This window comes from Equus quagga, chromosome 10 (assembly GCF_021613505.1).
Source record: "Equus quagga isolate Etosha38 chromosome 10, UCLA_HA_Equagga_1.0, whole genome shotgun sequence".
Taxonomy (NCBI): domain Eukaryota; kingdom Metazoa; phylum Chordata; class Mammalia; order Perissodactyla; family Equidae; genus Equus; species Equus quagga.
In genome coordinates, this window is record NC_060276.1 from 56,906,985 (window position 1) to 56,923,084 (window position 16,100).

A 16,100-nucleotide genomic window follows, 5' to 3' on the forward strand; every position below is an offset into this window, starting at 1 on the left:
ATACGTCTGAATGTAGTTCCCAGTAAGTAACGCAGTTGAACTTTGTATAGATGAAGCTTTATTATCTTTTATGAAACTTAGACGTGTCTGTTTACTGTTGAATGGAACTTCTGCTTTTCCAGTACAATTTAGGCTAGGGTGTCACTAAAGCACAATGATGATGATCAATGGTTACTCAGAATTCTCTTGTAACAGACCTTTTTTTAATTTGTTTTTTAATGGTATTTGATACTCTTTCAAAGGTATTTTTGTAGTGACTTAGTTTTGGTAGTGCTATCTACTGTTTTTAGTACATTTGTAGATTTTCTTTTTTAAGTAAGTCCCATAAAACTTATAATTGATTGCCTCTAGGCCCCATAGTACCCTATAGGAGGCAGATGGATATAGAGCTGCCTTGCCAGGAATTATGTTAGGTCCCTGCACCAAAGTTGGGGCCTGACTGGCATCTCAGCTGTGTTCACCGTCTTTGGTAGCTTAATTGTCCATCATTAAAGGCATGTTAACCCTTGGATCGCTAGGCTACCATTTAATGCACTGGAATAAAACGTGTCTTTTGGAGCCTTATTACCTTCAAATAAATTCATGGTAAAGTGTTTGCCTCCTACCAACAGCACTTTCTTTATTTAAAAAATCTCTAGCTTACCAATATACTTTATAAATCACTTTTTAAAATGTGGATTGCAAAGTATTCATAATTTGCTAGATACTCTAAAGATGAGTCTTCTCACAGTTATTCTTACTCGGAGCTTATGTTCTATCTAAAATGAAGCCACACATAATCCATTTAACATGTACAGATAGAAAATAAACATATACTTTTTGGGAGACAAGAATGTATATAAGTTGAGAAATTATTTTACTGTTTGTAATAATCTTTGTAATTTTTTGGGAATTAGAACAACTCTGAGAGGAACTTTGACCAAGTGACTCCATATTGCTTTCCTTCATAATGCCAAAAAAGGTGGTATTGACAATGAGGCAGTTTACTATGATGGTTAACAGAGAAGCCACTGGCACCAGATTGTCAGAGGTTTTATTTAGCAATACCATTTACTAAATGACCCTGAGCAATTCACTAGACCCCTCTTTGCCTCAGTTTCCAAAACTGTAAAACACTGCCTCATAGAGTTGTCGGATGCAGTGTGTTAATAGATGCAAAGCATCTAGCATTTAGTAAGCACTCAGTGCTAGCTGTGATGATTATTTGTATTGTTGTTACTGTTAGAGACTGTGCCCCAAAGACCAGTGTGTAGCCAACAATTATTTCCTCACTTCTCATGTAATGCCCTACTTCTGTAAATGACTGCTATTTGAGTTTTGAATGCAGCTCTCAAGAACTGCTTCCTCGTGTCCTTCTTACCCGCTTATGAAAGGTTTCCTTGATGGCTTATTGCTACCAAGTAGCCCTACCCCAACGAAAAGAATTTTTTGAAGGCTAAGTATGAGAACGAGTGATAAGAATGGCACACAGAGTAGTCTTCATCAATCCCCTCATTTTGCCTGGCACTTTTGACAAACCACTGGGTTTTGTCACTTGGGCATAAGGTACGTGAGGAAAATACAGAGGTGAGAGAGAAAAAAATGCCACCATTGTGAGCAAAACACATCTCCCCTAGCAGGGAAGACTGGTGTGGGGAAAAAAGCCAATGAGAAGCAGTATACAAAACGTATACAGTCATCCCTTGGTATCTGCGGGAAATTGATTCCAGGATCTCCCGCAGATAACAAAATCTAGGGATGTCATGTACCTTAGTCAGTTCTCCATATCCGCAGGTTCCACATCTGCAGATTCAACCAACCGTGGATCACAAATAATAAATACACAATCTGTGGTTGGTTGAATTCACGGATGCGGGACCCACATGTGCAGAGGGCTGACTGTATGCACATGGAACTGTATGCTTTGCAGTTGCAGAAATTTATAGTAGATATCAAGTCATTCTTTCCACGTGCACAAAATACTTCCTATGTTCTCGTTTAAAATTAAGAGGAAATTTGTTAGATTATCATGACAGCGTCTCAGTATTGGACTTCTTACTCTATTGACCATCATCCACACAAACCAGTTCTTAACATTCTTTACATTCCTGTATTTCTTCCATATGTTACCACCCAAGGGGGGGTGGTCATCTGCCCGCCGCAAGACATGCCAATAGTCAAGAGGCAAGTAAGTAGGAGAGAAAGGACTTTCTATTACAGCTTGCTAGCAAGAGGGAAGATGGCCAACTAATGTCTGAAAGAACTGTCTTAAGGGGGCACAGGATCTTGAAGCAGTTCTATAGGCCACTGGGTTATAGGGGAGGGAGTCAGGAAATGTTGAACCCCCTGGTGTTGCAGACTGGGAGTTGCCACATCAGATCTTGTGATTGTCATGGATATCAGCATAGAATCTCTGTCCAGAGGCCATCACATTCCTAGAGAACTCAAAAGAGCAAAGTTATCATCTTATCACGGCTGGGAGGGGCAATAAAACCCACAGAGCCTGCAGCTGCCCTGGAGACAGACCCTTGCTTATCTAGCAAGCTAAAGCAAAGATTCAAAGGGGCTGGTGAGTCAGGATTAGTTAATCAGAAGTCATTCAAAGTTACAATATGGTTTCTTTTTTACAATATGACTTCCCTTATGTCAACCTTGTGCTGATCCGGTATCAGTTCCCCCCTTTTGTTGTTCATCCTCAACCTTGAAGGGTATCCTGTTGATGAGGGGCAGAGGTTGTTCCGTCTCATTGAACCATTCTCCTAGTAAGACGGTGATGCAGGTAGATGGGCTTCCAAAGTCAGGCCTATATTGTGTAAGCAAGTAACCAGGTATTCACTAAGACAGAAAGAAAAACAAGGTTAATTGTGGGAGTAAACTATAAACCAGTTTCTGAGCCCAAGTGGCAGCCAGTCAAAAAGATTTCTAGGTGTCAGAGTCGAAGCATCCTTCACAGTTTGAAATGTCTCTGATGATGTCATTGGATGTTCAGGTATCTTTCTGAGTGGCTTACATAGCAGCAGACATGAATCTCTCTTAAATTTATATCAAGTCCTCTAGCTTCAGTTTGCAAGGCTTCATGAAAAAGGTCAGGTTCGATTCTCAGTGATTCCAAATGAAAATGATGGGAAGAATTGAAAATGTTAGTTTGGAGATTTGCAGCCAGATATTTCAGGAGACTAGAAGAATTCAAGATCCTGTCCAGTTAACAAATATAAGAAAAACCTCAAAGACAATTAACAGAACTAGAATCTAATATCCATGAATGTGTACTATAGCTTCTACCAAAACATAATTTTTCTCTCTAAAATCACCCTCAGTTTTTACAAAAGATGGCCTAATTAAGATTAACTGGTTTGCAAAATAAGTCTAGTTTCAATAAAACTTGATCCAATTATTTACGTAAGTGCAGCAAGAATAGTAATTGATTGTATAGGCTCTTTTAAATCAGCTTTGCTGGAACTTTTTATAAGGAATCTCAGATTGAACTTTAAAGGCTTCTTGAGGCCAGAAAAGCCAAGCCAAGGGCTTGTCATCAGATTTTGCCTGCAAAACCTACAGATTTGGGTGGATTCCTGTCTTCTCAAGGTCCCTCAAAATATTTCAAGGTTTCAGGCGCCTACCAGATATGTGACCTTCCTTAGTTACCTGGTAAAGTTGGTGCAAACTCTGTAAATGAGGTATCAGGCCACTATTTCCATGTGACTTTATTCCAGAAAGTCAACCTTTATTCCTCAAAAGCTGTCTTGTCATATCTGAGTCTGTATGTTTCTCTCAAATATGACATTTCACTCCAAAGCCTTGGTATTATAACCAGTGTTTCCAATTGTGTCCTGTTATAAGGAGAACAGATTCTTATTGAACTTATGAAAATAACTATATTGCCATGAAAACAATACTCACTCAGTAAGAGTTTCCAAATTCTAGAGGGATAAAGTAGGGAGAAAAAGATAAATGTTTCAATTCTGCTCAGAAGGGTATAATTTTACCAAATTGCTACGTCATAGTTAGCATCAGAGAAAAAAGATTTCCTTAAATCTGAAACAAAACAAAACAAAACATCAAAGAATCAGCAATATCTCAAATGAAAAGTCATAAATTATAATTATCTTCATCAGTTCATTCAGTCCTGTGTAATTGGTTCTTGATCTTAATCTTCTGTCAGCAGTTTCATGAAGTCATCAGTTTCTCTGTTAGAGTTCCGTAATTTCTTACCCTGTTCAGTTTTATGATCTGAAAGTTTATCAGAAACCTGAATTCTAGAATAAGTGTCAGTCCTTTCCAGGAATCTCTCTGAAGATGAAACATATTTTCAAAAGCAGAGGAAAACAACTATCTGCAAATGACAGAAAACTCAAAAAAGAGCAATTGACAAAGAAACTTGTCACATACAACACTTCAAGTGACATACAACAACTTCAAGATAATAATTGGAATTATGGCTGACAACCAGGACAGATCAGAATTTTTGAAATGTGTAATTTTTAAAACATTTATATGAATAACATTTACTCACATAATACCACCTAAGAAGGTTTATCATCACTTATTTGACAATGCTTCCCATGTAATTTAACATGCCAAATAAACCTAATAAGTTTAATATCTTCCTCCTTATAGGAAGAGAGAGTGAATTTCTTTGAGAAGTCTCAGGCCCTCTGAAAATCCCCAGAGAAATTTTCTCCTTTCTTCCAGGTGAAAAGAAAGCCTTTATTCAGGACTTGAGTATCTTTTTGGGGCATGGGGGAGAGAGCTTGTCAAAACTATCAAAAGGTTTTAAAATGCTTGTTCAAATAGGAAACAGCATTCACTGAGCAACAATACTCAGTTATCTGTTCGATCAAAGTGACAACAGAAACAGTCAAGGGCAAACAGTTAAAATAGTCAAAAGACCTTAACAGAGAGACCTAAGTCTTTTTTGAGCATAGGAAATTATTTTAACAAAACATAGTTTTTCTGTCTTTTAGGTAGACTTACTTAAAAGTAAAGAAAAGCCTTTTTTAACCTCTTTATCAAGAGCTTATCAAAAGTTCAAGAAAATTATCCTTTTAAGAGTAAGAAGGCCACTTCTAATTTTGCATCAGCTTACTTTTGACATTAAAATTCATTTACTTAATTTAATTTCCTTTAATCTTATCCCACTTCACCATGCATAAAACTCCTGGAGATTTTACTTTCACGAACTGTCACTTACTTTTTACATTCAGAAGTTGTCTCGTCCCCCCCCCCCGCCCTTTTTTTCTTTCTTACTACTTTAGGACAAATTCATCCTTTTTTTAAGAAGATAAACTAAAATCTCCATTCTTTATATCTTCTCTACTGGAATCATTTTACTTTCCTTGTATACAGACTTTCTAGAAATATGTGCTTTCTCACAGAAAATTTCTCAGCATGTACAAAACATGTCTATCAACAAACTAAGCATTTTTTAGTTTCTCTGAGATAAGACACCAAAGGCAGACAAATCTATGCTTAATAATGAATTTCTAACATTTTATCTTATCTGCAAATGACCTAGATACTCAACACGTTTTTATCATTCAACTTAATTTAGCTGAACTCTGAAGTTTTAGCTTACCAAAAAGAATTTGGAAGCTGTTTTTTCAAGTATAGAAGCCATGAAACATAATTATTGTACCTAAGAACTCTTACCCATTTTCATCTATCTAAATCATTTATTTCTAACAATTATGTTTAGAAAACTTCCTGAGACATTAGACAAAATTAGCTATCATTTAAAGCTATTTTTGCTGACAAATTTGTAACAAGTATTATGAGCTTATTTGACTACTAAACCCAGGCTGCATGTCTACATCATATCCAAATACTGACAACTCTGAGGACATGCTTATTTTGATCAAATCAACAAACTTAAACAAGCTTTCATTTACCAAAGATTAATTTATGTCATGTTAACTTGAAAGACATTTGAGTTAATTTCTGTTACATTTAGAATTTATCTTAGTGCTTACTTTAAGCCAATTTGAATAGAGCTCTTAATTTTGGCCATACCATCTGGAGGTAGAGAAATTTCTCATTTACAACATATACATATGGATACATATATGAGCACACAGGTAAACATAGGGACCTTACAGTTGCCTTTAAAGTTTTATGAATCAGGTGCAATACAAAACTCACTAGTCTATGAGAAACATTTGCATTTCAAACAGTGGCTCTTAAGTCCTAGAGAAGATGGGAACAGAAAGTTTACATCGTAAAGACATAGAGAAGCCCTTCAGGTTTTCTCTAAGATGGAGTTTCTGGGGCATAACCCATCCAATTGAAAGTGTTTTCAATTAATTAAAATGCACCCAAGTGGTGAGTCTCCTGGGGTGCTTGCGGTGTTCCCCATGGCAGTAAAGCCAAGGTCTGACTATCATCAGACTTGGAGAAGGGTGCAAAGCCTGACTGCAAGTGTCAATATAGTTATAAGATTTAGTCAAGGCCCACCCAGCCTAGGCACTTACTCCCTGAGCCTGCACAAGGCAAGCCAGGGAGGCAAGAGGCAAAGACCTGGAGTGGGCCAGGGGCTGGGGGTCCCAACAACAGGGTTGATAGTTAAGTCCCTGGCAAAGGTTTCTAAGTTTTCAATTTTACAGAAGGTCTGGCCTGAACTTAACCTCGACTTGGTGACAACAGAGGAGGTGAAAACAAGACAGACAAAGAAGGGAAAGAGGTGATCAGGCCTTGCCCTCATGGCCTCTTCCCAAGGGTTATCGATAAGAGTCACACAAACAACAGTTCCCATGCCAGGACATGCAACCACAGCAGGACAGTTTACAGAATAAGTTATAGGTCCCCTGTACCCATAACTGACTCAGTAGGCACCCAAAATACTCAACGAGTCCTTGACAGGATACGAAACAGGGTTCCAGATTTTCAGTCAAATGACTGACCCAGGAGCCAACCTGGAATCATTCCAGGTGCCCCCAAACCAGTGGGGAGCTCCCAGGGGTGGATCATGGACTCTCTGAAGCCAGAAACTGCAGCCCCAGCCTGGAAGTACTCCAGGTGCACAAACAGAAATGAGAACCACCAAGAGAGGGCACCCCACTTGGGGTCGCTGGGGTGATAAAGCCTGGAAACCAGAGGAGAGCACCCAGGGGTGGGGCCTTTGACTTTAAAGATTTCTTTGTTTCTCTGTTCAAAAGCTCAAAAGAAGCTCCCAAATAGCCACTGTAACTTTAAATTATGCCAGGTTATCTTGCCAGCTGTTTACAATTACCTGCGTTTTTAGGGGGCTTTTCTCAAGGTGGCCACAACAAACAAGGTAATTTCCAAAGAGACTTTGTTATGATCACCAAGAAACTCAGTCCCCAAACAGCTATTTTAAACTATTTACTGACACAGACACAGCCAAACCAGGCACCAGTGAACTAGTTCCCAGATTTAGGGTATAAAGTCCTACAACTGTTCGCACTCTTGAGTGCATGCCCAAATGGTCTTATTGGACCCCAGATGGAGGGGAAGGGAGTTTATTGAGCGTCCTTGAGGCATCTTACCCTGTTCCAGATTGAGCCCATTGACTGACCAGATGTAACTGTTTCTCTCTTTACCTCAATCAGCGTTTGGAGGCAGCCAGCGTTGGTCCAGGAAAGGAGGAAGGGCAGTTCCTGGAGACAAGGAGAGCCTCGGCAGCTGCTATGGACTTACATGCCTGTCCTAGGTCATCTGGCCACAAGAAGGGCTTAGGGTCCCACGTGTAGTACCAAATTTGTTACCACCCAGGGGAAAATTATTTGCCCACCGTAAGACATGGCAATAGTCAAAGCAAGGTAGTAGGAGAGAAATGACTTTTTATTACAGCTTGCAAGCAAGAGGGAAGATGGCCAACTAATGTCTGAAAGAACCCTCTTAAGCAGGGCACAGGATCTTGAAGCAGTTCTATAGGCCACTGGGTTATAGGGGAGGGAGTCAGGAAATGTTGAACCCCCTGGTGTTGCAGACTGGGAGTTGCCACATCAGATCTTGTGATTGTCATGGATATCAGCATAGAATTTCTGTCCAGAGACCGTCACATTCCCAGAGAACTTAAAAGAACAAAATTTTCATCTTATCACGGCTGGGAGGGGCCATAAAATCTACAGAGCCTGCAGCTGCCCTGGAGACAGACCCTTGCTTATCTAGCAAGCTAAAGCAAAGATTCAAAGGGGCTGGTGAGTCAGGATTAGTTAATCAGAAGTCATTCAAAATTACAGTATGGTTTCTTTTCTACAAGATGGCTTTCCTTATATCAACCTTGTGTTGCGCCGGTATCAGATATAGTATATGTCCACTGTTAATATGAAACCAGGTCATTTTTTGATGGCTTAATGAAATAAATAGTTATAGATGGCTCTATTGCATTTTATATTTGTGTCTTTTTCAGAGGCCCCATTTACCCTAAAAACTTAAGAGAAATTAATTTTCAAACAGAAAGATACTTGTTAATATCATATACTAAAGTAGCATGTGTTTCATAAACTGTAATCTATAGTGAAAGGAGGTCTTTGTTGAAAATTATATTTAATTTTAGTTAAGTGGATTTTTCATGCTTTTGATAACACTGTAATAGTCGTGGCATAATGTCTTATGATTTTTTAACCTTATACAATTTCCCACTGATTCTGAACTTGATCTCCTTGCTTTTCTTCTAATCTGGGAAGATATTTAAAAATTGTTTTTCCCCATGTGGGGAATTGGTGAGTGTGTGTGTGCGTAAACATGAAGCAGTCTGACTGACTGAAATGAAGAGCTGCATAGGTCAGTTGGTAACAACTCATCTATAGCTGCTTACGAGGAAGTTGGAAACAGTGATGCTACTACTCACATGACGAAAAGAAATCCCCTGGCAAATGAGAAAGCTAATTGTATGAGCTACACTTTTAACTTGCTTGTCCATTTTGGGGCCTTGACCTAATTCAGCCTGTTTACGTTTAGTGAGCCAGTAATATTTCATGTGCCTATGACTTCTTTCAGTAATGTCAGGAAGTTAATGAAGGTTACGCTGATTAACTTGATCACATCAACTTCACTGTGTCAATATTCCCCTACCAACAACAGGCAGCTGAATACCACTTGGGAAATGCAAACAGTCCAACAGAAAGATGACTTTTTCTGTCCTTAGAAACTATCGAGTGAAATGTCTCAAATAGTACCAGCTGTACTAGCACAATTAAGATTGTTCCATAATTTGATATTTGACTGGGGAACAAGATTAGCAAGAAGGGAGAATAATCTTTTAGCTGGTGTCCTAGGGTAAAATTTGGAGTCTACAGGATTTTCAGGCACATGAAATTTTGCTTGGTTGCTCTAATGTGGCATTTCTTGTATTATTCTAAATTCCTCAATGGAAAAAAAAAAACCCTGATTTCCTTGTTGTTTTATAGTAGAAGGAATTATTATCTAACCTCACCTACCCTAACTAGCTTGGTCATGTCCACTAAAATGATTAAATTTAGAAAGACAATAGGAATATTATGACATACTTAGAGAATGTCACTTATCTCTACCATTCATTTTTATTTTTTATTATGATCAGATTATGAAATATTTTAAGATTATTTCAGAAAGTACAGAGAATAATATAAAGACCACCCACGTAACCACTTACAGTTTTGTCAAATCTTAGCATTTTGCCATATTTGCTCTCAATATGTTTTTTAAAGAAACTGAGCAATTGAAAGCTTCAGTGTAACTTTCACTCCCTCCCTTCCCAGAGATAACTTGTATCCTGAATTTGGTGTTTATAATTCCCTTAAATGTTTGTGAACTTTTGCTACATATATATGTATCCATAAATGATATACAGTATTATTTTACATATGAAGTTTTGAAACTTTTTAGAAATAATATCACTCTGGACATATTCTTCCCTGAGTTGCTCTTATCAGATACTCAATTTTTATGTTTTTGTCATTTATCCATGTTTATGGATGGGGCTGTAGTTCATTCATTTAAATTGTTTATAGTACTCCATTATACAAAGTGAGAGATTAAGCCAAGTGTATAGTTAGACGGTGCAGTCCCCACAGGACCACTCTCACTTCTGACACCAACTGCACGTTTGACGGATTCCCCAAACCACCCTCAAGTTTGATAGTTAACTAGAAGGACTCCCAGGACTCACTAAAAGCTGTGATACTCACAGTTATGCTTTATTACAGGGAATGGGTATAGATTGAAATCAGTCAAGAGAAGAAGTGCATAGGATGGAGTACAGGGGCGTTCCGAATGTGGAGCTTCCAGTTGTCTTCTCCCCATGGAGTCAAGACAGTGTTAGTCTCCTAGCATTGATGTGTGTCAATATGCACAGAGGATGGCCAATCAGGGAAGCTCACATGAGCTTCAGTGTCCAGAGTTTTTATTGGAGCTCCATCACACTCCGGCATGACTGATTGCCCATAGGGCTGAGCTCAGTCTACAGCCCCTCTAGAGGTTGACTGATACCACATAACTGAACGCCTCCACTCTAAATTACACTGTTGATCTTTCTGGGATGGCTAGTCCCTACCCTAAGACTTGTTGATGTGGCCAACCCTCACTCTAAATCATATTGTTAGACTGTCTGGTGACCCAAGGCCCACAAGCAAACAAAGAGACTCCTTTCAAACTTGACGTTCCAAGGGCTTAGAGATCACCTCCCAGAAGCCAAATATAAAGGCCAGATCTTTTTGTGGGCCAGGTTACATTCTTTATTACATGTATGAATATACCACATTTTATTTTATCTATTCTCTTGATGGATATTTGGGTTGCATGTGGCATATACAAAAATAATACCTTTTTATTATTTAGTTAAGGAATGCTTATGTAATACTTACAGTGTATCAGATGCTGTGTAGCTTCTTTTCAAGTATTAATTCATTTAATCCCCAGAAGAATCCTATATGAGATAAATGCTACTATTCTCATTCTGTCAATGAAGAAAATAGGATACAGGAAGGCTAAATACCTTGTTCAGAGTCACACAGCCAGTAGATGGAATAGCTGAGATATAAACTGAGGCAGTCAGAATCCTTCCTTATAACCATTATGCTATGCTGCCTAAAACCAATGCAGCAACAAATATTTTTATACACAACTTCTTGTATACACGTATGAGAGTTTTTGTAAGATAAATGCCAAACAGTAGAATTGCTACACTGTAGGTATATGCATCTTTAACTTTATTAGCTACTGCCAAATTGTTATCCAAACTGATATTTTTAAACAATTTGTAAGGTATTTGCACGTTTTTCCTAATCCGTGACTTGTCCTTTCACTTTCTTTTATTGTCCAGATGTTTATAATTTTAAAGTACTCCATTTTTTCGATATTTTTCTTTATGATTTTGCTTTTTGCATCTTAAGAAATATTTCTTTCCCCTGAGCTCAAAATTACATCCTCCTATATTTTCTTCTAGAAGTTTTCTTTTTATATTTATGCCTTTCATCTACCTGGAATTGATTCTGAATATAGCATAAAGCAAGGATATAATTATTTTCCCCATATTGTCTCAAAGCTTTTCAATGGTCCATTCTTTCCCCACTGGTCTATAATGCCACCTCTGTCATAATCATGTTCATATACATATGGGTTTTTGTGTTAGTTTGCTATTGCTGCCATAACAAATTACCACAAACTTAGTAGCTTAAAACAACACAAATTTGTTAGCTTACATTCCTCGAGTTCGGAAGTCTAAAATGAGTAGCAAGGATGCCTTCCTTCTTGGGGCTCTGGGGAAGAGGCTGTTTCTTGTCTTCTCCAGCTTATAAAGGCTCCCTGTATTCCTTGGCTTGTTTCCCCCTTCCAGCAATGGCGTCACTCCAACCTCTGCTTCCGTCTTCAGATCTTCTCTCACTTTGACCCTCCTGCTTCCTTTTTGATCACATTGCACCCACTGGAATCATCCAGGAAAATCTCCCCATCTGAAGATCCTTAATTTAATTATATCTGCAAAATCCTTGCTATGTGAGGGAATATATCCACAGGTTCCAGGGATGAGGATGTGAACATCTTTGATGGGGGTATTATTCAGCCTACCACGATCTCTTTCTGGACTTTTCATTATTATTATGTTTTTAATTCATCCCTTTTAAGCATACTTATTTTATAATCTCTATCTGATAGTTCTACCATCTGAATAAAGTTTTCGGCAGTCTAATCCTGGTGTTTTGTTGTGTCTGTTGATTCTTACTAGGAGAAGATATGTTTCTTCATCTGTTGTATAATTTTGAATTATAAACTCATCACAGGGCACAATCTCATGTGGCCTGTGTTGAAGCCATATCACTCCAGAAAGCAATTGCTTTCTACCAAGTCTCCAGGGGTACTACTGACCCAGAGCCACTTTTTATGACATTTTCTTGGTTAAGGGTTTTTTGAATCATATAGTAGTGTAACTTCAAACCCCCAACCTGTGTAAGGTTGTAAATTCAGAGGTGAAATTTTCCACCACCCAGGGCTTTAGATAAAACTTTCGTTTTCGCCCTCTTTTAGTAAGTGGATCTTTTCCCTAGATAACCCTTTCACTGAGGTGTAGTCCTTTAAGGATCCCGACGTTATGAGGGAATATTGCCTTTTCCACTCCCTGCCTTGTCTGGATTCTAAGACTTCTCCTTTCCCTATGTGGGCATTAAAACCCAAGCCCTTAGATTCCTGGGATAGGCAAACTTCTTAGAGCTTCTGCAGCATGAACTCATGTGCTTACTGCTCTAGTTTTTAGTTCCGAGTTTAGTTTTTGCTTACTTTTATGGTAAGCAAAATCTCTAGGGGTCTCCTAGAGTCTTCCCTGCTTGTTTTCTCCTTAACACTTCTCTGTGGCCACTTCTTTTGAGAGTCTCATACATCACCTCTTGAGTAATCAGTAGCTGGTTTGGGGGGGATAGCTGAGCTTTGCTTAGGGACACCTTTGGCTTGGTCACAATTCTAGGCTTCCACATTATATTATTAGCAGTAGTACCTCTGCTGAATCAAAATACAACTGATCTTACCTCTGAGATATTCTTAATACCGTGATAGAAAAATAATAAATTGTCAAAATCCTATTTCTGTAAGACTAATTATTAAATGTAAGATAATTTAAAAGAAAATAACGTTATACCTTAATTTTCAACTCAAGAATCCTAATTCTCATTTTCCTCTTCTCTTCCTAGGATGTGTGCTGTGTTTGGTGGAATCTATTGTCTTCGCCATTCAGTACAGTGCCTTGTTGTGGACAAAGAATCCAGAAAGTAAGGATGATATAAGTTACCTTCCTATATTTACACCGCAAGCACAGGTGAAAAATGCTAAAGTCGATTATAAAAAAATGATTCTTCAAAGATCCTCCTTGGTATTAATAACATATCAACCTTGATTAAAAGTAATTTGTATTTAGATCCTCCAGAACAAGGAAAGTGAGTTCAGAATATAGAAACTAAATTAATTTCCCTGCAATATGACTATAGCTCCTGATCATCCAAGCTTAGAAGACAAATCATTTCAGCTGCTGGGGTGGGTGATGAGTGATGTTAGTTTTCCTTGTGGCCTTACCTCCTCTAATTGATTTTCATCAGATGACAACAAAGCCCTCTGTTATTGCATTTTTAAAAATGGAGCTCACCTAAAGACTCATCAGATTAATCTCTGCTGATAATGCATGTCACTCCAAGAGAAAAGACTTTAATGACTTTTTAGGTAGATTGTTGTCATAAACTATGCTGCCCTGTTATCTGAGGATAAATTCTTTTACAACCGTATCAGGCCTGCAGGCTGGGTTCGGATTGAAATAAGAATGTACCTGCCTTTAAAAAAAGCTGAGCACCATCTATTCATCTGTGTATTTTTATACTTCAATTATATTTTTCTAGGATTTATTATTTAGTTACTAAGATATGCTCTTGCCTGAATTACACTAAAAAGCATTCTTTGATTTCTTGGTTTTACATTGAAACTTAAGTGGGTCAACTGGGTCAAGTGTTAGGATCTGTTTAAATTGCTACGTGTTTTTCTTTTTTGTTATGTGTTCTTAAGCATCTACTGACCTATGTCTCTTGTATGGCTGTTTGTAGGGGTATATAAAGAAATAGTGTTGTTCAGGTCATAAAATACGTTAATATCTTAAACTGAAAACTTAACAATGCAAATTTTAATGTTTCTTTCATTTTACAATAATGTTGTGTAGTCTAAGTGGCATAAACTGTTAACTTCTTATAGACTAGTTATAGCACAATAAGTAGTATTTTGAGATATGGGGGAGAAAAAAATTCAACCCTAGAACATGTGATATTTAGATAGTGAATTCACTTTAGAAAAGTAATCCTCAAGTATAAGATAAAATAGACGCATTGTTTAAAAGCTTGTGAAGTACCTTTAGCACTTAAACAGAAAGGTACCACATAAATGAAACCTGATAATCCAAAGTGAAAAATCTGTCCCCGAAGGCCCAGGATATTCATGTATTGGCTCATGAAGAGCTCTGTGGAGGTTCACGAAGGAATAGTTGTCTTTATGACTCTTAGGGTCATTTTGCCTTATGCATTCATTTTGAAGCGTGAGTATGTTCCCAAGATGGAAAGCCAGATAATGAATTGCTTGTTTGGTGCTTATTTACTTAGATCCTTTTACCTTTTTGGGCCCCATTCCAGTCCGCCATATTACTCTTAGTGACAGGCAGAATTTGCATGGCTTATGTTTGTTTAAAAAAAAAACATGGATACATTAGTATAGTAATAGCTTTTGTTGAACTAAAGGCTACATTTACCTTAACTTTCACTTAGTTTTTATTACAGACTCTGAACAGAGGAGCTCTTCTTTTATGGTCTGCAGATTTCAGTTGTAGCAGATAGCTGAGGGCTAAGGGTCTAAAGACCAAAGTTTGGTAGTTTTCAATTTTTAATGTGCGTAAGAATCACCAGGTGAACTTGTTAAAAAAAATGCCAATTTCTGTGCCTCACCCTCTGAGAGTGAAGTTGGATAATGTGCTTAGAGTGGAGCCAGGTAATTTGCAGTTTTAAGGAACACCCCCAGTGGATCTAATGTAGGTGCTCCTCAGATGACACTGAGAAACTCTGATCTGTGAGGTAAAGTTCAGGATTTAAGCCAATGGTACTTGGTTCCAGGATGGACTTGGGGTTCTGGGTCTTAATTCATTCTAAGCCCTTATCAAGATGAACCTTTTAGATCTACTGGAATCAAATACGAATTTTAAATAACAGACACTGCTTCAGATTTAACATTTCTTTTGTATCATCATAGAAAGACCTCAAACATAGCAATTATTATCTAACAACTCCTAAGGCATACGTGATCAGGTAGCCCTGGACTGAGAAGACGTGGAACTCCATCATTACCATGAATGATAGTGGGCAAGTCACTTTTCTTTGGACCAGTTCCTTTATCTGTAGGACGAGTTAGATGGACTCTGCAATAATCCCAAATTTCCTCCCAGATGTGACATGCTTTGGTTGAGTTACTGAAAGTACTTAGAAAGTACTTAGTTTTTCTTTATCATTTAGAAATAAATTATCTTAAAATGTTTTATATGCCCAAATGTAGGCCATTCTCACATATTGGGTAATCTTCAGTACCAGTGAGAAATTCAAAATTTTTGAAGAACTTGTAATTGTCTACTTTTATGGATATAAATGAAATAGCAAAATGTCTACTTATTCTATTTATTAAATTGTTATTTTACTAGAACTCCAGTTTTCCAAGTGAATATCTTTTTCCTGTCCATCTTGGTTGATGAAGATACAGCCATTTTGGATTCTGGGTATAATTCTCTTCCTGGAAAATTTATTCCAAGCCATAAGTATTTATTTCCTTATAGTAAGAGAGTTTTTAAAATTTGACCTGCATTCATAATATTCATGATACTACAATATTCTAACTGTACTGAATTACTTAAGTGATCTTTAAAAGTTTTAAGAGACAACCAGTACTTGAAAATTGTAAATTCATACCTTCACTAATAATTACCATATTTATAATAATTTTTGTCTCTTTAAAAAAAAGAATCCATTTTATGACGTCAAATAGTTTTTGTAAATATCTAAAGCTGGCATTGATTGAAGTTGACTCAGGCAATGTATCTTTCCCAAACACTACTTTGTCATTCAAAATCAAATAATTGAGAGAGCTACCAGTAATAGTAGATATTTTGTCAGGACTTAAATGTA

General features: G+C 37.5%; 1 protein-coding gene across 1 annotated transcript in view; it reads left to right on the forward strand.

The window, feature by feature from the left end:
• Positions 1–16,100, forward strand: part of CHM (CHM Rab escort protein) — a 162,420-nt gene that overhangs the window by 104,545 nt on the left and 41,775 nt on the right. Inside the window, 1 exon segment of the mRNA XM_046673579.1 lies at positions 13,095–13,172. Coding sequence (XP_046529535.1) covers positions 13,095–13,172 — 78 coding nt within the window.